Genomic DNA, 23,893 nt, shown 5'->3' on the forward strand with positions numbered 1-23,893 from the left:
CTCCTTTTCAGCCATGTGTCACAAAACTTGAGAAAAGAAGAAATGACTTCAAAATCAAGAGAAAACAAATACTGAAAATCTCTACTTACATCCAAATTTTTAAAAATAAAATCTGTAGACTAACAGTCTGATCATTGCTAAAGTGGAGCTATTTTTATTTATTTGATATACTGGCACTCAAAATATGCTACAGTCCTCTATGTTTTTAAAATCCAGGAATTTCACTCTTCTGTTATGGGTGTGGGGAACATAGAGTAATTGTATTATTATGTAAAAACATGATTCGGCAATGGACGTTTCTCAGCAAGAGCATTTGGTGCCTCCTACCGGTATGAGTGACTGAGCACTACAGCAGGCAGCTCCTGTCTGTGGGCATGGCTGGTCCACGGTTGCCTAGGGGAGGGTAAAATGTCACGTGGAGACATTCACGATTCTCAGAAAAGCAGAGGCTGCTTCATCAAATGAATCTGATTGGTAGTTTATTTTCTGTCTTTAGTTGAAGATATGCCCTGGCTTGAAACCGCAAAAATGGCAAAAAGCAGGCAACTTGAAAATATCACATAAATGTTGAAATGGGAAACACATGTCCTGTCTCTGCAGTCTGAAGTTGCATGTAGCAGGACTCTGGAGCATTCTCTGTTTATAACCAAACAAACAGACCTCAGTCTTAGTAATGTGCATTCTCCTTTGCACTTGGCCTCTGGGCTCACTGTAGGCAGTACTTTGAGCCTCCTTCACACCAATTACTTTTTCATTCCTTTGAGGGGAAACAATTCTACAGAAGTTAAAACTAGTATTTATTTTTTCATTCTCCAAAACTACTTTTTATTTTATAGTAGTATATGCCTTTGCTGTCCGTGAACTTAAAAAAAAAAGTGGCAGAAAAAATAGAAATACTATTTGATTTTCTTTTTAAATGGCAACTTGATTCTAGTATATTTGTACCTGACATCATCTCCATTTAACCAGTTTTATTCCTGAGATGAAGGTACAGTAAAAGACATATTAGCATCGTAAGTTAAAACCAGTTGACAGTGGTCTTTTAAAATGACAAATAATAAAAATTCCACCAAAAGCACCATAACAGGTTATGAAACTCCCAAATAGCTACAGCCCTAGGAAATACTTTTTAATTCAAAAAATTTTCATATTCTATTATGTTACAGAAAAAAATCAGTAAATCGTTTTGACTATATACTGCCTCACAAGTTTGAGAATATGACATTTTTACACTGGTTTTCTACTTTCATTGTTACCAGTTAAGACCCATATGGCTTTTAGTCTTTTACCTACTGAAAAAAAAAAGGGAGAAGAGTTTCCCTCATAGTTCTCAGTATTTTGAGAAACGTTTTCCAACTAAATCTAATTCTGCATTGTTTTCCATAGATATATTAGGCACATCAGACCAGATTTCAACTGCGTTGAGATTTCAACACTCTCTAACCTGACTGAAGTAACTAACTCGCAGGCTTCCACTAGTGACGTGAAGGGGCAGTGGGGTGGGGGTTGTATGTAGGTGTGGAGACACATCACAGGGACTAGTTGTATAATTTTGCTAGTGAAACCGCCAATACTTCTTTTTTAGATTGAAAACACTATTTTGAGTTTCCTAGAGATCTATTTACATTTAAGAATTGAGCCATCCATGGTTTCATAATGAAGCACATACATTTCAGAAATGTCTACCTTGTTTCTACTCTGATGGTGGTGTTTTTATTGGGGGGAGAGCTAGCTAGCCTACTTTAACAAGAAAGTATTATATTTTATAGCTCCAGGGAAGATCTGGGTATGGCATATCATTACTCTTTCTGAGCTTCCTCATCATGTTTTCACTGTACTCTTTCCAACTACTTTGCCTCCATGGCAGAGAACTTCTTAACATCCTATTTCTCTTCCCACTTCGAATAAGTGAGGACAGGCTAGTGCCTATTTTGTGGGAAGGCTCTCGAGCAGAGAGAAATGAATAAGACTTTGGATTAAACCTGAATCCATGCCACCTCTTTGAGTAGTGGTGGCGTAAATGAGACAATCTAGAAACTCTCTTTCCCAGGAATTTGAACTGTTCATTTTCCAACCTAGAACAGACAGGAGACAAGCTCTCCATTCTGTATATCTGCTGCCCTGTTGAACCCAAATTAAAAGAAGAGGGAAACTCTCCAGCACCACTCCATTCAGGCAATGATGATTGAACTGATTTTTTCTCTGTTATTAGCTCATTAATTAGATTTGCTTTCTTTGGTGCACCAGGACCAAACATCTCAACTGGTGGCAAAAACTGGGCACTGTGAGGTTTGCTTGCTTCTATTTGAGTGAGATCTAGGTAGCCTGGGTCTTCCAGCACGTTGATTTGGGACCCTGGGCTCAGGCTAGTTCTATCAGTGAATGAATCCACGCGCCCATCATAGCCTAGATCGGCTGGTGCTGAGCACTGGTGCTGAGGCCAAGGGCGTTTGCACTCTCCATGATTCTCCTTATCATCCCCACCATCTTCTTGCCCTCCTTGAAAAGAGTTCTCTGTCCAATCTGATTCCTCACTAACATGTACAGCTTTGTTCATGTCCCTCAGGAATACCACAATAACAGTGATGTTATCACTTGACCCAGCATCACGAGCTGATGCCACTAATTTGTGGGCAACCATGCTGCTGTCTCCATTATTCTCCTTCAAGTGGTCAGACACAACTTTCACTGCCTCATCAGGGTTCACGGTGTCATAGAAGCCATCACAGGCCAGAATGAGGTAGTCTTCAGTTCCATCCAAAACAGTAGATGCAGAATCTGCATCCCCACAGATATATGGCTTATGTTCAGCATCTCCTGTGGGAATTAGAAAGTAGGTCAGATTTTGGTTTACCTTACATGTAAGAATGTTTATGGCCAATGCGATGATTCTGATCACAGTTTACAGGATTGTGATCTGAATTTACTGGAAAGAATTTATAAGCTAGTTTTAGATTAAAAATACTTGAATTCTCGTTAATCAGACACTGCTCACACCTTACTCTCAGTTAAATAATTGCCATTCACTGGGCTTAATTTCTTATCTAGCTTAGATTCTGAATCTTGTGCCTCTAGCTGTGATTTAGGCTTAGCTGAACATGGCAGCAAATGTCAAATCTATATTTGTTGCTGTACTGAAAAATTCAGTCCTATGTAGGAAAACTTTGTTGATTTAGTAGATCTGTTCTTTTACTGGTGGTTAGGTTTGATTTAATTAATATTTGAGAACAAGTCTGTATTGAAAAACAAAGCAAAGTTCTGATCACTCTCTTCAGTAAACAATTTTTGTTCTATCCTTGTTTAGAAATCAGTAGCTTGATGCTGTGAGCTGAGAGGAAGGTTTGAGTTAGAAGGGATTTTATTTTATTTTTGTGAGGAAGATCAGCCCTAAGCTAACATCTGCCAATCCTCCTCTTTTTGCTGAGGAGGACTGGCCCTGGGCTAACATCCGTGCCCATCTTCCTCCACTTTATATGGGACGCTGCCACAGCATGGCTTGACAAGCGCTGCGTCGATGTGCGCCCGGGATCCGAACCGGTGAACCCCGGGCCGCCGCAGCAGAGCACGAGCATTTAACTGCTTGTTTCACCGGGCCAGCCCCTCAAGGGATTTTAAAAAATCAAGCCAACTTGCTCAAGCCAGGAAAAGTCACCCCAAGCCTCAGACAAGGGACTAGAATGTAAGTCTCTTGGTTCCTAGTACAGTTTGCTTCCTATTTTTTAATGCTGCTTTACTTGTAATTTCTAGACAACAGTCAGAAAATGACCATTTTTCTCTCATTTTCAGAGACTACCGTGTTCTTGCTTCATATGTCTCTGATTGTCCCCCCCTTCTGTCTTTATTGCTATTGTTCGTTCTCCATTTATAAACAATTGTGAGAACCTCAAAGCTTTACTAGGTCCTTATTTCCATCTTTTCTTGCTTAGCTCATCCACTTACAGAATGACATTTGAGCTGGGCCTTGAAGGATAAGTTAGTTAACACCCAGCAGAGAAGGCCCTTGTTTGAGGGAACAGCATTAGCAAAGACATTAAGGAGTAACGTGTAGTTGAATATAGGGTGCTTGGAGTGGAGACAGACTGGAGACCCTTGGGCCCACACGAAGCTACATTTCTATCAACAGAGTACTGTGATTATTGATCATCTACAATGCATTTTGGAACTTTCAGATCCAGAGCACTTCCAGATAGATTCACTGTTTACATTCATTATTTTCCTTTAGGTACTTGGAGAGAGCCTAGCGAAAGAGTCCTTAGCCTATTGGGTAACCAAATAGCTTATTTCTGCAAAAAGGTATACTGATTTACTTCTTTACATAAACAAAACAAAGTATTGAGCAATAATTCCTAGATTAGGGTATCAGAATTCATCAGTAAACAGTAGTTAAAAAAAAATCTGCAAAGTGCTTCTTCATTTGTAAAGTAGTGGCATATAGTTTAGTGGCTTAGGATGCCAGCACTGGAGTCAGAGTGCCTGGGTCCAAATCCTAGCTAGCACTTGCTACTTAAAAACCCTTTTCAATTACTGTCCTTTCTGTTGTACTAAAACTGAACTTTTTGACTAGGGGAAGATGAAATGAAGATAAATATACTTACTTAAGTGATCTGGCTATATCATCACTATTGCTAGTATCTGTTATAGGTTCTCTCCTACCCAGGCAGGGCTCTCTCCAATATTTCACATCCCTGTTTAATCCTCAAATAGGCCCAGAAAGCTCAATAGGAACCCTATGGATAACTGCTAGAACCAGCGTGGGCCACATGACCTATCAGTAGCTTGCATGATGGGATAACCCTGAACAACAGATACTTAATGTAATTATCTAGGTTAGTTTATTTATAAGGTAAGAAACTAGTCTTTGTCATACAGTAGCCAGAACCATCGTCCTCAAGCATGGTTTTGATTTCATCAACTTCACTTCTGTACTCAGATGCCTCCCAATAGCCTGTTGGAACTAATTAAAACTTTCAATCATAGGATCCAGTGTCCTTCACCAATCCACTTTACTGAATTTCCCCATCCCCTGCTCCACCTGACTGTATTATCATCATCATTATTATTTTCTGAATTCCAGCTCTAAAAATAAATGTCATCTGAGTCATACTGTTCCCAAAAATCTTGTTTTAGTGATTCAATTAAAAGGCTACTGCAACTGTTAGTTCGGAACAGAACATACAAAGATTTGCACGGAGAAAATGCTGCCAAAATTCTGGCTTTTCACCTGCTCTGCTGTTGGATGTCAAATTCATGACATTTCGCCCCCAAATTTGGTAGGAGGGCATGATTATCCATTTCATGGTAGAAACGGCAACATACTTTTGTCTTCAACCTCCTCTCTCCATATGCTAGGAAACATATCATGCCTCTGTCAACTTTGGATCATAGATCTGAAGGGCTCATGGGGAGAAACGGTTGAAAAGCTTTTCATTTTTCAAGCTTTGAACGTCATTCATTTTCTAAGTAGAGTTGAACTCGGCTCAGGAGTCCTTTTTCTTGTCCCTCTTTAGCCCCTGTTTTATTCCGTGAGCTCTCCAAATCTTGCTCACATTCTTCAACTCCCTCTTCCAATTAAGCTACTGGATTTCGGTAGATGGCCTAATTTCCTACTTCAAAGAAAACTAAGTTTATCAGGCCTGAATTCCCTCAGTTCCTCCCTCCACCCCAATTTCTTTTTTAATCTGTAGAGATTCACCTATATCATCTACCATTCTTTCAGAGTAAGAGGTGTCCTTTCTTTTCTCAGAGCTAACCTGTGCTGTCTCTCTAGGACTCTGGTGTCTCTCTCATCTTCAATTTCTCTTCTACCTGCTGTCTTCTTTTATCCTACAAACATGTTCTGATCTAAAGTCTCCTAATCCTAAAAACACAAACAATAAAAGCAACCTTTTCCCAAATCAACTTTTCCCTCTAGCCACCACACTATTTCCCTTCACCACCAAATTGCCCAAGAAACTAAATCTACACATGCTCCTTTATGTTACTGCTCATTTTCCTCACCTGATTATTTTCTGGTTTTTTCACCTACTAATCCAAAACATTTCTCTCAAATGTTACCAATTATTTCCTGTTTTCAAAATTTCATGTCTTATTAACCCACATCTCACTTGTCCTCTGCAGCACTTGACCCTGTTGACTACTTATTCCTAGAAACCCTCTTTCCCTAGCATCTGTGATACCCTACTTCTATATCTCTCTCTGATCTCTTCTTGATTTTCTTCACTGGCTCCTTCACTTAATAATACACTGTAACAATCACTGTGTGCTAAGACTTTGCCAAGCAGGGTTCTAAGTGTGGTGTGTGTATTACACCATTTAATACAAAACTCCAGGAGTTTAGGTACTGTTACTATTCCCACTTTACAAAGAAACACAGGAGTTAAGTAAATTTCCCAAGGCCCACAGTTTATAAAGTAGTAGAGCCAAGATACAAACGTAGAGAGCGTGACTTCATTATGTTATTCTGCCTTAAGTAATGAGTCTCATCCTTGGTCTCTCTTCATACTACATATTCTTCCTGGGCAATGTCAACTATGCCTATAGTTTCAACTACTATATATCTATCACTTCACAGGTTGCAAATACTATTGCCAAAATGGGATGAGTTCCCAAATCTCTATTTCCAACTCAGAATTCTCTGCTAAGCACCAGATCTGTATTTCCAACTGCAGGTAAATCATCTCTTCCAAGACAGCCCACAGGTACCTAGAATATTGTATGTCCAAAATGAACTCATTATCTGCCCTCCTCCCCACCCCCCAAACTACTGCTGCTTTATTGCAAATGCTTTATCATCCTCTCGGTCACACAAGTCAGAAACCTGGAAGTTAGCTTTCCTCTTCTACCACAAACTCATTTGTCTCATCGATGTATACTCTCTTCTGTATCTGTTTTTAGCTCTCCTCCTCTCTAACAAACTGTATCAACAGCCTCCTGAATGACCTCTCATCTAAGCTTTTTACTCTAGTGGGTCTTCTGTACCATCATTACAGATAGCTTATAAATACAAATCTGATCATGTGGCCCCTCCGCTTATTCACCTGCTAAGATCCAAACTACTTCACCCGGCATATAAGCTTCTTCACAGTCTGGAGCCAACACTTATCTCTTACCGCTGCCACCCTCTGCCCTAGCCTCCTGTACTTGTTGCTGTTCCTAGAACATGACATGCCCTTTCAGACGCCCATGAATTTGTACTCCCCTATACCTGGAATTTCTCCCCTAAACGCTGTCCACATCCAACTTAAAGGTCACTTCTCTATGAAGTCTGCCTTATTCTCTGTTAGACTGTCATTCATTCAGGGACATTCTTCCCTTGGTTTAGTTTCCCCTTGTGTTATATTTTCAGAAGCAAGAAAGGGCAAGTATCCTCTAGTAAAGCTGGTTCTATAACAAGCATTAAAGATACCTCTCAATACTCTGACACAGTAAGATCATGGAAGAGGTCTCTGGTTGGAGCTGTCAAAAATAATTCTACATGGGGATATGTTTTAGGAATGAGAAATTTCCCCTTTTTGGCCTTATTCCAGAGTTCCTAATAACTCCCTCAGTTGTTAAGGTAAAGCCAGCTCTCAATTTTTCGGGAGGCATTTGCACAATCTTTTAGCTTTCTCTTTCTCTCTCAGCCTTCTGCTGCTCACATTTGGGCCACTTCACAGCTTGCCAGCACCTTCCCAAAGAGTGGGAGGAACTCACATCTCAATCCTTTGAGATTTTGTTAATGCTCTGGAATTTTTTGGTAATGATAAGCAAAATTTGTGGCTTAGATGTGAATTCCATTTATCCATGTTATCCTTATGTCAAACTACTTCATTTCTTTAGGAGGCAGTGACAAAGAACTGCAGTACATATGCATATCACCCATATAGACACACACATTGATTTATTCTTTTGTAAAAAACAGAAAATGAAGCTCAGCCATGAAGCCTAATAAATAAGCCCAGGTGCCAAAGTGAGACAAAGACGGAAACAGGACTGTAGCTCAATTCTTTGAACTTATACCTTTGCATTTTGTCCAATCAACTTAGCTGTTTGCTAAGTTTTAGATAGACTTTCATTGACTTTCCTCCTCTTTTGAAGAATTTAGGTCCCAAAGAGACAGATTCTTTGAAACCCCAGGGTTATCTGGCAAATTACTATATTCCACATATAGTAAATTGTTTTCATCTAAAAAGTAAAGTACAAGGTTTTTATTCTCTGTTGTTTATGTCATTTTAGAATTTATTGAAAAAATTTAAAGATATAAGCAAGGTAAAATATGGGGAGGGGCTTCCATTCTCTGAAAAATACTGATTGAACCTAACTATAACCCAAAATGGAATAAAATGAGGATCACTGTGGTTTTAAGCAGATTTGTGTTTGAAAGATGAAAGCCTTCTATTAAAAAAAGAAACTAGTAAGTTCTGCATTTCTTAATATAGTTTCCTTTTAATAATAGAATTTAAATATATAAATGAGTAGGTTAATTAAATCAAATAATTAAAAGAGGCATTATCCAATTGTTATTTTAAACAATAATCAGCACTCTGATAATATAAATTACTATCTCAGGTCCCCTTGTTGTATCAGAGTTAATATAAAACAATGAGCTAGAAGAGGACAGTTTAGAGAAACAAAAAATAATTGGTTTTTCCTACCAATAGCTCTGGAGACCGATAGACTTCCATTCACCCTCCAGGCACCAAACCAGACTACACAACCTCCAAGGGCCTCAATTCGCTGCTTTTCATCCTAAACAGCAATGCAATAGAAAGACATAAATAATTGGGTTCAGGATTTATTCATCTGCCTTAACAGTAAACAACAGATATAGTACTCATCAGCTTCCAAGAGAACCTGGGAAGGTTCTCTTTATTTCTCCTTTGGAAGGTGGGCATGGTTGCTGAGATAAGGGTGATAATTATAATAATTAAGTGAATCTTAATTAATAACTAGAAAACTGCCTGTGACATGTGCCCTAATAGAATAGACCATACTTACCTCTCTGTCCGGTTTATGTGGCTTCATTAGTTCAACAGCTTGGCCCTTTCTCACAAGCATAACCTGGGAATCACCAACCCAAGCCACATGTAGCATGTTGCCTCTGATAAAAGTCACCACTCCTGTGGTGCCACATCTTAAGCTCTGAAAATAATAATTTAAATAAAACTACAGTCAGTAAAAATAAATAGACATCAAATTCTCGTTGAGAAGCAATTTATAGTTAATACAAACTTTTCAGTCTACAGCTTGACTATTAATAACTCAATTTCACAAATAAACAGCAATTCCTACTTCTCAATGCATTTTTATGTGCATATATGTATTTCTGTGTGCACACACATATAGATCCATTTGATCTTGATATGCAAGGCAGGGATGATTATTAATGCCATTTTATATACAAGTAAGAAAACTATGGCAGGTTATGTGACTTGCCCAAGGGCAGGTAAGTGATTAGTACGCAAAACAGAACTGAATTTCTTTTTCCTCCTAGTCCAGTGCTAAATCCACTATATCAACCCTTAGAGTAAAGATTTCCATATTCTGGTCTCTGTTTTGTTAGTGATCTACTATACGTTCAGGGGGAGAGTCCTAGCTTTACAAAATAACCTATGAAGCATCTGATTGGTACACAACAAATGCTCCCATACTCTGGATATTAAGATAGGAGCCAAGAGATAACATACATTCCCTGGAGTGTTAGGATGCTTATACCTTTAAAGAAAAAAACAAAAAATTCAACTCCTCTACAATAATTTTAGGGGCCTTTGCTTTTGGAACATTGCATAAAGAACTAACAGCGTGGAATCTCACCGCTGTAGCTCAGTACCACTGTACTTAATGCTCTTGGTACTACCTTACTAAAATGACATCTTCATTTGACATGAGTCACCACCAAATGAGCATGACTTTCTGTTACTAAGGACTTGGCCTAAATTAGAACCAATGCGTCAAGGGTGGTAAAAGGCCCCTTGTATTCAATGAGAAAAACAACAACTCATTTTCCCTAAATAGGGAAAGTTTGTTATAAATCCTCACCCACCAATAAAATGTCTTCCCACACAGAATGTTCAAAAACTCAGCCCCCTGGAACACATGATAAAGACACTTCAGTGCATATGCCCTGGGGAGAACAGGAGGTAGGGCTGCTTCACAACAGGAATAGCTACTTTCTTCCCAGCAGTTAGCAGCACATGGAAGCACAAGAAGGAGAAAATTCACTGCTGAGACAAACCTAAATTATTCACAAGAAATATTGGCAGGACTGAGAGATACTAGGATCACTACTAAAGCAAATGAGGTGAACATGGTCAGAAAAACCATAATTTTGAGGACACAGAGGAAAAGAGAACAGAGGATGAAGAAGACAAAGTGATTCTCTTAGTTCACATTGGTGATTACAGATCACCTCTCAGGGGCCAGGTCTTGTCCTCAGTCAGAATGACAACCCGCAGCTCCGGGGCAGGCAGAGCCAAGCAGTGCTGGCCCTCCAGAGCCGCTGGGAAGATCTGAGGTCTAAACTGTATTTCATTTGCTAGCTCCACCTACATATGTAGACCCTAGTGGTTACTGTTTTAGATTTGCATATTAATCTAAGCCTGGGATCTATACAGGTAAGGAGATATAGAATATTTCCCTTGCTTAATAACAAATAGTTCTGAATTACTGTTTCATTAATTCCAAGCCCCACTATTGCTGTGTAGCATAACTATGAGATCAAAGAAATTGATTAAATGATTACCATGTTCTCTCCAAGTCCATTTCAAAAAGTTAATGTTTAAGTCATAGCAGGAGTCTTATTTCTGTGTGTATATAATTTTGTAATTACTTTTAAAAATTAAAAATTATTTTTTTTCTATTGGCCCCAGTTAGAAATGAACTTAGAGTACTATAGTTAATTATATACCAATGCCCAGAATGATAATTAGATTAAAATTTTTACTTTTAGATCTTAATATAGAGCCCCTGTTATTCATTCAGAATAAAAACCTTAGGTCTGATTCACCTTAAGAAATTAGGACATGAGCTCTGACTGTTATTCCTGTTAAGAGAAAATCAGTTCAAAGATCATCTAAGGATTCATTCTCTCCAAGCAAATTTTCCCTCAAGAGATACACAGCAAAACACTGCCAACCCATTTAGAGCCAAGTGTATGGGAGTAATCCCAGCTTCTGTTTCTTTTTTAAACCATTGTTTTAATCACCACATCCAGATCTTGTCAGCAAAAGTCTGCTTAGAGAGATGGTCCTGGTGTGAACCTGACAGGCAATGGTGAATGAGAAAGATAAAACTCACCTGCCAAATCTAGCAATGGATTGGCTTTCTAGAAAATGATAGCTTGGGAGTTTCTATACAGTACATCATAGCACCCCACTAAAACTATTCCTAAACAGGGAATTAGAACTACAACAGAATCCAGTACTGTGGGTCAAGAATATGGTTTGGAAGAGAACTTTTTAAGTAATGCCTGCCCCAAAAGAGAAAATACAAAGTAGCTCTTTAACCACAGACCAAGTTGAGTTCAGCTAGTGCATTCGTGGCTATAATTTATGAGAAAATGGCATACCTCCCTGGCTGCTTTCTGCACAAACCGCTCGTCAGTGACCCGGAAGGCCCGGCACAGGGCCTCAGCAGGATCATGGGGGAACATCTCCTGGCGTACTAAGTTAACATGCAGGTGAATGGAGGCATAAATGGCAGCATCCACTCCCCCATGGCCATCAAACACTGCAAAGTAAGCTTGTTCTTCCTGGTCCTGTCAACAAAAACACAGAAACAGTTTAAGGGAGTTAGGTATAGCATGATTCAAATGAGCCAATCCCCTGCACTGTTGCCCATCTTCCTCCACCGCATTTGTCACCCAGATAATGAGACTAAATGTTTCCCTTTTCTGACATGCCTGATCAACTGCTAAAATACCTGCAATATTAGGGCATCTGTGTTTACACACCAGAACACTAGAACACATCATGCCCAATTAGCTCAGGCTGAATTGCCCTCTCTCTGTGAAAGCTGTTGTCTTGTACCATGGAAACCACCCACATACATTTGCTTCAAAACTGGTGTTACAAGTTGTGGGGAGGAGGAGGAAAGAGAAGGTATGAGGAGGAATTGAGCAAAAGCTGTTCTGGATTGAGCATTTTTTCCAAAATGAAAGTATTTTAATAAAATTGGAAACTGAGAAGAATAGGAAATAATTGTCCTTCCAGCACAAGGCCAATTACATTAGGTTGTTTAAAATATACAGAGATAATGAAAGCATACATGTACTTCATAATAATGTCTCCTTCATAATTCATTCATGGTCACATTGAATTCTCACCATAAATAACAGTGTCTCTAAACTGGTTAGCAAAACGTGAACCACATCAAATGTCCAAATGCCCTGTAACCACTTTGCCTTGTCCCCAATCCAAGATCCAGCTTCACATTTCCTTTCCCACCCACTGCTTGAAGCACTGAGGCAACTGCCAGAGGAGGGTCTTCCACACTCTGTCTTGACAAAGGAAGCCTAATCACAAGATTACATTTAAACCGTTAAGTAGTTTGCTGCTTCATCTTCAACTTGAGTGTTTTAAATCCCAAAATGAGTACTGTTTTAGTACAGGTAGAAATTCTACATGTCAAGACTTTTTTTCTAGATTTGTTTAATCAGTTAATCTTCAATGGCATTATAGATGGTGTTAATTAAATTGCTAAATTAGGGGCTGGCCCCGTGGTGTAGCGGTTAAGTGTGAGTGCTCCGCTGTTGGCAGCCCGGGTTCAGATCCCAGGCGCACACCAATGCACTGCTTGTTAGGCCATACTGTGGCGGCGCCCCATATAAAGTAGAGGAAGACAGGCACAGATGTTAGCCCAGGGCCAGTCTTCCTCAGCAAAAAGAGGAGGATTGGCATGGATGTTAGCTCAGGGTTGATCTTCCTCACCAAAAAAAAAAAAAAATTGCTAAATTAACTAGTTGCAATGTCTGTATTAGATATAGATTTCATAATATTTGGGTGTTATCATACTCTATGGACATTTATATTTGGTACTTTTGTAATATGGACATTTATATTTGGTACTTTTGTAAATGTAGTATACCCAAAAAGACTTTTTCAAAGCACAAATATACCTGTTGTTTTAGTAGTCCTTCCAAATCCTCATGAGATAGCAACTCATCACTTAGGAGATCTGTAACTCACTGAACTCGCACTGAGTCCTGGGCTGCCTTTAGGCAACAGTATGTAATGATTTTCATTTGCAAAGTCTTTGATTTCTTCCTTGGGCTCTAGGAGCTCAGATGAGTCCAGGCCCTATCATTCAAAGTAAATCAAATATACAAAGTAAATCATGTAATTTTCTTGTGCTTGTTTTCTCATCTGTTAGGTGGCAATAATAGTTTTATGGGGGCATAAGAATATAACTTTAAACAATGTGAGATTGGTGGGGAGATTCTCAAACAATATAGCATCAGAAGAAACAGAAAGGAGCCAATGGGTCTCTTAAAAAAAAATTAGTATAGCTTAAATAAAAAAAAAAAATACTGATGTTTTCCCTGTTATAAAGAATGTATATTTATTTGGACTAATAAAAAAGTGTAGGAGCCAGCCCTGTGGCATAGTGGTTAAGTTTAGCGCGCTTTGCTTCGGCAGCCTGGGTTTGTGGGTTTGGATCCCCAGCACAGACCTACTCCACTTGTCAGCCATGCTGTGGTGGTGACCCACATACAAAATCGAGGAAGATTGACACAGATGTTAGCTCAGGGCTAATGTTCCTCAAGTAAAAAAAACAGAAAGATTGGCAACGGATGTTAGTTCAGGGCGAATCTTCCTCAGCAAAAAAAAAAAAAAAAAAGTGTAAAGAAGAAAATAAATATCTATAAGCCCACCATCCACAGATAACCAGTCTTTTTTCTATACATATAAATTCTTTAAATAAAATTAGGATCATACTGTACCTAAAATTGTACCTCTTGCTTTTTGTCATTTACCATATCATTAGCACTTCCCCCATGTCATTAAGTATTACTCAAAGACATTTTATTTTATTTTTTATTTATTTATTTATTTTTTGTGAGGAACATCAGCCTTGAGCTAACATCCATGCCAATCCTCCTCTTTTTGCTGAGGAAGACTGGCCCTGGGCTAACATCTGTGCCCATCTTCCTCCATTTTATATGGGACGCCACCACAGCATGGCCTGACAAGCGGTGCGTCAGTGCACACCTGGGATCCAAATCCCGGGCCGCCAGCAGCCGAGCACGAGCACTTAACCGCTATGCCACGGGGCTGGCCCCTCAAAGACATTTTAAATGGATATGTACTATACAGTTATCATTCCCAATATGTAATGATTTAGATCATTTCCAATTTTTTATTATTGACAATGTTGTGTAAAACATTTATGTCAAACAAAACATAAATGTAAGACTTCTGCATTTCTGTTTCCTTATAATATAAAATTAAAAGTGAAATTACCAGATCAAAAGGTGTGAAAATTTACAAGGTTCTAAATATGTGTTGCCAAATTGCCCTCAAAGCCTATTTCACTATAACAAGATACTCCTTTCTGAGTTAGGTCTTTGGACTAATTTTGAGGCAAAATGAAAAACCAACCAGGTCAACAAACAGCAACAATGCTCTCAAACCTGAGTATAGTCTTCAAGTGGGTGTAGTGATACAAGGTTTGTTCACCACACAACAGCCTTTTAGGTTACATTTGCATGGGCCTGGATGGTAATATTTGGAAACAAAGATATCAGCTGATCTGTCTTTGTAACATAAGCACCAATTACCAACCCACCATCACTGCTTATCAAACCTTGACAGTCAGCTGAAATTTAAATTTAGCTACTAAAGGAAGGAAATATTGTGCTTTGTATAAATTACTGCATTGTAATTTCTAAGTTATGGACTTGAGTGAAGAAAAAAGGCAAGTGACAGGCAAAGGAAACAAACCTACCTCTGTTTGCATTAACATAATACATTTAATAGAAAAAGAAGAAGAAGATAAGAAAATGGTTATTAAGTTGACAAGGCTCATATGATCCAATTTGTCAGTCACAGAGATTGATGAAATGTAATTCCAGCTACTTTCCAATCTCAGAAAGCAAGATTTAAAAAAGAAAATCACATGAAATCAGAAAACTGTCTCAGTCTCAAATTCACCCTTTTGTTTGTGTTTTGGTTGCTTCAGCAACATAGCAATGTGGGAACTAAAAAACACGATTTGATCATACTACAGAAATAGTTTCCTTTAAAAAACAGCTTTATTGAGATATAAGTTTTCTTTTTTTCTTGTGTGTTTCTAGAATAGCTCTGGAAGGTTACACAGGAAACTGGTAACTTCCCTTGCCTTCTAGGAGGGGAACCGAGTGTCTTAGAGACAAGGATAAGAGAGAGATTTTTATTTTCCAGTTCTGAACTGTGTGAATGCATTACCTATTCAAAGTAACATAAAATAAATAGTTCGTTTTCTATTGTCTAATGCAAGCAAATCTGTGCCACTTTGCCTTTAGTCCTACTCCAGCCCATCAGAGATACTGTCAGAAGTATATTAGAAGTTCTCCTGTTAGAAAACAGAACCATGAAGGTGTTTATTTTGTTTTGTTTTTTAAACCTCGTTGACTTTTCAGAAGTGCCCTTTACCTCTAGGTTGAAGAGCATATTAAAGTCAGGAATGCAGACATGTTTGTCCTCCATTTTTCTGCGCATGTTTTTGATGGCATGGATTGATGTCTCATAATAAAGCTGGGGTCTCCTGCGGAGAGGGAAGTCTTTCACCCAGCTGCAGCAAATCTCATGTAGTTTGCTGAAGACAGAACGGGCCAATTTCACTGTCTCAATCTCTGTTAAAGAAACACAGAAACCCCAATGAAGAGCCTTATAAAACAGCTTTTCACTTGCCTGCTTTGTAAAGACAGAAGTAGATCACCTTAGTCAAGCTCCTCCTTAACAGAAGAAATTCCTCTTTCTCAAGAGAAATGAAATGTTCCTTCTGAAGAGAGAAAATGACAACCTATCTAGCAGAAAATCATCAGCCAGCAGCTGCCCCTAAGATATCCTTATGTCATGAGGAGAAAACCTCTGGCCAGGGCTGGATCTATTTGTAGGCGGAATGTCTTCCAGCCTGTGAAGTGCTCTGGCCACTGCTATCTAGTTCAGAACATTGGTCCCCTTTTGGTTGGCTGCCATGGTTATCATCTGAGAGCCAAGCCCCCTATGCTTAGAAGAATGACTGAAATATGAACAGTGGTTATCCAGCTAACTGGAACATGAAAGGCCTATGAAAACAGATTATTTATTTATAAACCACAGGAGGAAGAAGAGTTTGCCTTGATTACCATTTGTCTTTGTCTCTCTCTTTCTTCCTGGCCTCTTCCTTTACCTCCCTCCGGTTCCCTAACTTTCGTCTCCTGTAACTGATCATAATTTGGAACTAAAGTGTATACTTTTGTTATTTAATGCATTTTTTAATTAAAGTTTTAGGCAATAGCTTAAATAGTTTAGCCAACAGATCAACAAATGAGTGAAAACTGTATATTTCATTAAGGAAAAAAGTACTTAAATTCTGTGTGTCTGTGTAACCCTGGATAGAAAAAAGGAAATAGCAATCAGAGGATTCTTCACCCTAAAGTATTAAGTCTACTACTTGACCTATTAAGTGGAGTAGACTAGCTGACTTCTGAGGCTGACTTGCCTCCCTCAATGGATAGACAGATGTGTAAGCCTTGTAAGCAACACTGAATAGTATTGAAAAGATCGTATCTCACATCATCTCCACTCAGGCTGTCCTCCCCTCAAGTTGCAGCTATTGAAATAACCAGGGAGAGATGAGTTTTTCTCAGGCCAGTATTCTAGAGGTTCCTCCTACATCACAGGTAAAATAAAATTTGTAATTCTCCAAATTTTTTTTTTTACTTTAATAAATCAGATATAGCTTGACAGCCTGAGAAAATAAGTTCCAGATGGGCAATGGCTGCACATGCCTCCTCCGATCTAGAACACAAATCCCAAAGAAGAGAGACTACGTGTTCTAGAACAGCCTGGAAACTTCCCATTTTTTATTCCTCACCCTGCCATTGCCTTAATTTGTGACTACATTTACTTGTTTTCTTATTCAAAATTCTTTTAAAAATGACTGTATTCAAAAGCTGATCTCAAGCATTTGTTGCTTTTTTTATTTTCTCATCAACATAGTACCAGGCGGTAAACCATGTTTTGTGGCTTTTTCCCCCTTGACATTTTCTTTAAACGATTCAAAATATGTATTTATCAATTCAATTAAAAATAAAGCCATTTCATGTTAACATAAATATTTTTATGAAAACTGTGTTTCCCAAAACAAAAATAGTTTGTGAGATCAGTGGCATCATTTACCATTTTACAAATCTCTTCAATGTCTGGGTTAATAGAAGAGAGCTGCATCTTTTTTTTAAATAATTGTGGGCCCTTGACATTTTTATATAACTGAAAATCAAAGGTACATTTGAAAAAGAAATTCAAAGGGCAAAAACAGCCTGAAGAGGTGTGTATATAAGAGGAAACTGAGGCCAATAGACAACCCAACATTTTGATTGTTTTGAGCAATTCCAATCTTTTAAAAAACAAAAAACAAAAAAAAAACACCAATTGCCAGAGACCCTCTCTTTCAGTCAGCAATTACTTACTTGTATCACTCCAACCCATCTGGTTTCTGCAGCAGTATAGTCCCCCAAATGTAGGGTCTGCATTTGGGTGTACATTTGACTCAATCACAGCAAAGGATTGCAGAACAATAAGTAAATTCAGAAACTTTGAGGGAGAATGGGGTGGGGTGAAACAACTAAATAGTTTCCAGTTTCCCAGATAGTAATATAATACCATTCTTTGGTTTGTATATTACTCTTACTATATAGACCTACACTGTCCCATAAGGTAGCTTACTAGCCACATGTGACTATTTAAATTAAAATTAAATAAAATTTAAAATTCAGGTTTTTTGTCACATTAGCTATATTTCAAGTGCTCAATAACTACATATGACCAGTGGCTACCACACTGGACAGTGCAGGTAGAGAACATTTCCATCACTGTGCTCTCTACTGGATGGTGCTGGTGTAGACAGATTGAATTGGTTAGGGGAAGCAATACCATCTTCCTCTAATATTTGGTAAACCACTGGATCTGTCCCTGCCCCCTCCTAGTTGCTCCTTCCCTTATGTTCCCATTTCACTTTGTTCACACTATTACAGCTCTTAACCACATTCTGTAGCAATAGGTAACATTTATGGGGTATTTGCTACATTCTATGTCTCTGGAACATTTCGCAAACAGGGAAAACCATTCTCAATCCCAGGTCTATCTAACTCTAACACCATGCTTTGCATTTCCCAAATTAGACTACAGATAGAGACTGTATCATTAATTTAAATCCTTTTTATGTTGCTCAATAGAGTTTTAACATAGGTCTTTCATGTTTCTTAATGAATTTATTCCTAGTTATTTAATTTTGCTATTTTAAGTCAGAACTTTGCTTTAATGTATTATTTGCCACCTAGCAAATATTCCTCTTTCTACTAGGAACATTTCCTTCTCTGCTGTCAGTCCATGTGCATCTAGGGATAAAACATGTGATTCAGTTCTAGCCAATTAGAGAATCACATTCCTCTGGCCATAGTGATTGGTTCAGGAATGGGAAATAATCCAAGTTGGGCTGATTAGAGTGAATCCTGTGACTTTATGTAAGAGCAACTGAAGTAAAGTTACTCTTATTTTCCTGCTTGATTTGAACCTGGGCAGGTGAGGACCTGACGCTCCTAGCAGTCATCTTGCCACCACATGGAGCCTGAAAATAAAATCAGAATGAAAGAGAGTACCGCGGAGAGTTGGAGAAATGCCAGGTTCTGATGACATCATGTGAAGCCTTGAACCCAGCTGTGTAGCCCTTACCTTGAAGCGTAGCCAATAAATTCTGTTTTGCTGAAGCCAGTTTGAGTTGTGTTGGTCATCACTTGGAACCAAAAGGTTCTTGAGTATACATTAAGCATAAATGCTAGATTTTGGATTGAGCCAGATTTTGTTCTACTTTATTAAGTATATTTTTAAAATTAGGAATGGATATTGAATTTTATCAAATGCTTGTTTGGGCATCTTTAGAGATTATTCCATTTTTTTTTCTTTTAACCTACTAATATATAAATTATGCTAATAGACTTCCCAATATTTTTTGTTTGTTTTGTTCACTGCTGTTTCCCCAGCATAGTGCTAAGCATATGGTAGGCCCTCAATAAAATACTCATCAAATGAATTAACTGTTGTACTCAATATGCAGATATTTTACTTAAGATTTTTTACATTGATTACTAAGACTTATCTATTTCCTTTTTTAGTTTTGTCTTAGGCAAGTTTTGATATCAGTATTATGCTATGCAAATTTTCCTTCTTTCTCTATGCAACTGGATAATTCATTTTAAAAAGCATTGGAGGGCCGGCCCCGTTAAGAGTGGCTTAGCCGTTAAGTGCTCGAGCTCCGCTGCTGGCGGCCCAGGTTTGGATCCCGGGCGCGCTCCGATGCATCGTTTCTCTGGCCATGCTGAGGCCGCGTCCCACATACAGCAACTAGAAGGATGTGCAACTATGACGTACAACTATCTACTGGGGCTTTGGGGAAAAAAAAAAATAAATAAATAAAAAGTAAAAAGCGTTGGAATTATTTGTCTTTGCTCATTTGAAAATGTTCACCTGTAGAATAACCTATTCTGTACTGTTGGGAAGATAGCTCCTTGACAGTCTTCTCAATCTCCTTCTTCTTATGTGAACTTTGTTAATTTGTATTTTTCTAGAAAATACTCAGGTTTTCAAATTTATTTACACAAAGTTTTCATAATTCTTTTAATTTCCTCTGTATCAGTCATCATTTTCCTCTTCCTGTTTTTAATTTTTATATTGGGATATTTCAAATTGATTTTAGGTTGTCTGGACAGGAGTTATATCTGCCAAACTAAATTTGTATCAAATGATATGCAAGGTCGTTTAGCAAACTTTCTTTTGGCAATGACAGAAACATGAAAAGAACTTTAAATTAAGAATTTTTGTTTTTGGAAAAAACTAAGAGGAGAGACAAAAGACATTTCAGTGGGGACTTCAGTGCCTTTAAGCCAGTGACAGCAGGCCTTATTCAGTATGCTCATTTCCCACTCTGACTATGGATAAACAATATGCCCTAGAGAGATTCTCCTCAGTGCAGTTCACACTGAGTGATTTGGGTTAAATAGATTAAGGATTTGCAAACAGTTTAGAATTATAATGGATCATTCTGAATCACAGCAATGGCATGGAAACATTACTGGGTAATCTCTTGGAAAAATATAAAATCAGAATGACCAATGATATCCACCAAAAGAAACGCCCTTAATTTCCCTTTGTTATCTTATGGGGGGGTGAGAAAATTCTTCCATAGTAAGCATGTAGGGCAACACTTAGTTTGCTACGTTAAATATTCTCCTACTGCTAGAACATCAGTATATAAATAATTGCTACTTGAAATGGAAAAATGAAATAAAATAAAAAAGGGTGCGAAAAAGAGAAAATTGTCCAAGGTAGCAGTCCACCCCCTCACAGCTGTAAATTACTCATCGGTCGTTAATGTCACTGTACTGAGCTGGAGCTGAGTCAGCCATCACCCTGGCTGCAGTGAAGCAGAATGTAATCTCCCTCATCTTTTCATTACGGGGCTTTTACTTCATGCGTCAGTACCAGAGGAAAGACCAATGCTTTGTAGCAGGAATTCCATCCAGCTTGACTCTGGAACAATCTGGTTCCAAGTGAATGAATTACTCTCAGTAAAAACAAGGAGAGGAATTCCTTCTTTGCCAATTTTCTGTCAAAAATGATCTGGAGAGATAAAGGAAGAATGGAATATTTACTTTTATATCTGCCTCACATTCTCTGGAATCTAGCTATTCTGCTTCATTAATATATGCTTTGCTTCTTATACACCATATTTAAAGGCAAATGCTTAAAAGAGAAATGGATTGAAATATTAAAATTCCTTAACAATTTTGAGTAGTAACTCCCTAATTTTTACTAAAATCAGTATTTCTTTAGAGCCTGTCAAATATGTATAAGACTAATACATTAATAAATATGCCTTCATTAATAAATAAATCCTCATAATTTGCCTGGAAAAAAGATGTACAATGATCCATGCAATTAAATCACAAGTTACATAATTCTCATAAAGAGCTCTATTTATTTATTGGTAGACACAAAATTTAATATAATTAATGAGAAGTTTTGTCATAGCTGATTTCTTGAAATTTTATATCTGATTTTTTACTTGGATTCTTAAAGGTAAGCTAAAAGTTTTAAATAGGTTTTGCTTAAACTCCTCTCCCCTCATTCACTCTTTTCTTTTGTGTCTTCACATTCTCACTTTACTCTTTCCATTTACCTAGACATTATTTATGATAATATCCTGTTATGATAATCTCTTGCTCCAATTACCTTCACATTTTCAAAATATATCTGTATTTTTTTCTCTTTTTCCCTCCTTTCATGGGTTAGTTTGAAAAAAAAATTATTTTTTGCATTTTTTTCTCTTGCTACCACTATAAAATCAACTGATGGGTAAACATAATTAGATTTAGTATTTTGTACACATTTTCTGTGGAAATGAGAAGATTTTAATATTTTTAAACACACAAGGTATAAAGGTACTCACCCACAGTCCCTTCTGTGCCATCCGTTTCCTTTGGGATATAATGTGCAGACAGATCACTCTGAAGGACTTCGTCTGATGTGGCTCTGGCTAAAGCAGCAGCCAAAAATGAAGGGCAGTTACTGAAAGAGAAAAATAAAAGGCTATTTCAGTAAGAATTAGGAAACAATACATTTAACATTATTAATAATTACTTATTAATTATTAATATATTATCTCAAAACAAAATTATACCTTTAAATAATATTCAACACATTTATCAAATGCATATTCTGTGGTAGGCACTCTGCCTAGGCTCTGGGTATATATTGGTGAATAACACAGACATGGCTCCTGACCTAGTGGGGCTTACAATGTAGTTAGGGAGACATGATAAATAAGTAAACAAATAGGATATAACTTAAAATTGGGATAAGTCTTACAAAGGAAACAAACAGGATACAGTGATAGAGAATGATCAAGAATGCCATACCTTGAAGGATGGGAAAGACTTGGTTATGTCTGGGTGGGAAGTTGGGAGACAATATTCCAGGCAGAGAAAATAGCGTGTGTACAGACCATTTCTGAAAGCTTGGTATGTTTGAGGAACTGAAAGAAGCCCAGAGAAGATGAAGTACTATAGTGGGTAAGGGAAAGTGGCAGGGAATAAAGTCAGAGGAACAGGCAAAGGCCAGTTATATGGACCTTTTAGGGCCATGGTAAGGAATTTGGATTTTACTCAAAGCACAGTGGGAGGTCAGTGAAGATTGTGAGCAAGAGAGTGCCATAACCAGACATATTAATTAAAATATTACTTTGACTGCTGTATCAAAGGAAATTGGAAAGGAACAAGAATGAAGGAGGATGACCAAGAAGGGGATTGCTGTAATCCAGGTGAGATGAAAAAAAGTTAGTATATTTTGGAGAAAGAAAATATAGAACTTGCTGATTAGTGAATGTAGAGGTGAAAGAGAAAAGAATTAAGCCTGAGTCCTGGATTTTGGTCTGAGCAACTAGGTGAATGGTGGCATCATTCACCTAGATGGAGAAACCAGGAAAAGAAGAGATTTGTGAAAGAAAAGGGGTAAAGTAGAAAACAAGAGTTCATTTTAGCATGTTAACTTGGAAATATCTGTGAGGTATCCTAATGAAGGTGTTGAATGGTTAATTAGATATTTTAGTGTGGAGCTGAGAGATGTTAGGAAATTTGGAAGTCATGAATGTATGCATGGTATTTAAAACTATGGAAACAGATCACATAGGGAGAAAATATAAAAAGAATTGCTATGGACCAGTGTGACTTCTATGTGACTTCTATGTGCCTCCTGTTTTCCCACTTTTGGAATAGAAAGGTTATCTTATGCCTTGCCATTATACGTTGGGTAGTGGTGGGGAAGGCGGTAGATAATTTGCCTCTTTAGTCCCCAAGTTTTCAAATCAAGTGGAACTATATTCAAGGAGCTGTCCTCAAGAAATCGTACCCAAGGAATGTCACCTGCACGTGGACCTGACCTCACTGAAATTCTGAACCTCAAGCCTGAGCCTGATGCCATACAGGGATGAAATTCCGGGAGACTTTGGAGGGGGAGGGGAGTGTATTTTTGCATGTGGGAAGGATGTGAATTGTGTGGTCAGAACAGACTCTGGCAATCGTTTTTCTAAAAAAGGCCACAACAATATTTCTGGTCCCACGTGCTCTTTAAGAACCTTACTATTCCACATAAAGAGGCAGACTCTCTTTCCTCTTCTTTGAATGTGAGACTTTTTTTTTTTTTAATTATTTTATTTATTTTTCCCCCAAAGCCCCAGTAGATAGTTGTATATCATAGCTGCACATCCTTCTAGTTGCTGTATGTGGGACGCGGCCTCAGCATGGCCGGAGAAGCGGTGCGTTGGTGCGCGCCGGGGATCTGAACCCAGGCCGCCAGCAGCGGAGCGCGCACACTTAACCACTAAGCCACGGGGCCGGCCCTGAATGTGAGACTTTGATGAAAAAAAAAAATGTAGCAAAAGTGATGCTCTGTGACTTCTGAGGTTTGGTCATAAAAGACTACATGACTTTCCCCGGGCTTTCCCTTTCTCTTCTCTCTTCTTTTTTGCTTCTTCTCTCTTCCTCCTCCTCACCCAACCCTGCCCTGGGACATGGACAGGCTCATGTGGATGTGAACCAAGGCTCCCAGTCAATAGCTGTTATCAACTGCTTCTCATATAATGGCACAGGCCTTCAGATGATACCAGTCTTCAGCCCGAGTCT

General features: G+C 38.2%; 2 protein-coding genes across 2 annotated transcripts in view; one reads left to right on the forward strand and one right to left on the reverse strand.

Moving 5' to 3' along the window:
• Positions 1-18,929, forward strand: part of TRIM37 (tripartite motif containing 37) — a 153,765-nt gene extending 134,836 nt beyond the window's left edge. Inside the window, exon 26 of the mRNA XM_058560526.1 lies at positions 18,741-18,929. Coding sequence (XP_058416509.1) covers positions 18,741-18,744 — 4 coding nt within the window. The 3' untranslated portion in view covers positions 18,745-18,929. The remainder of the gene's footprint in view (positions 1-18,740) is intronic.
• PPM1E (protein phosphatase, Mg2+/Mn2+ dependent 1E) overlaps positions 48-23,893 on the reverse strand; it is a 192,080-nt gene continuing 168,234 nt past the window's right edge. The window contains exons 2-7 of the mRNA XM_058560541.1: positions 21,664-21,782; positions 15,609-15,808; positions 11,546-11,734; positions 8,977-9,120; positions 8,634-8,727; positions 48-2,817 (exon numbers count right to left, since the gene is read on the reverse strand). Of these exons, the coding sequence (XP_058416524.1) occupies positions 1,757-2,817; positions 8,634-8,727; positions 8,977-9,120; positions 11,546-11,734; positions 15,609-15,808; positions 21,664-21,782 (1,807 nt within the window). The 3' untranslated portion in view covers positions 48-1,756. The remainder of the gene's footprint in view (positions 2,818-8,633; positions 8,728-8,976; positions 9,121-11,545; positions 11,735-15,608; positions 15,809-21,663; positions 21,783-23,893) is intronic.

Source organism: Diceros bicornis, chromosome 18, assembly GCF_020826845.1.
Source record: "Diceros bicornis minor isolate mBicDic1 chromosome 18, mDicBic1.mat.cur, whole genome shotgun sequence".
Lineage (NCBI taxonomy): Eukaryota > Metazoa > Chordata > Mammalia > Perissodactyla > Rhinocerotidae > Diceros > Diceros bicornis.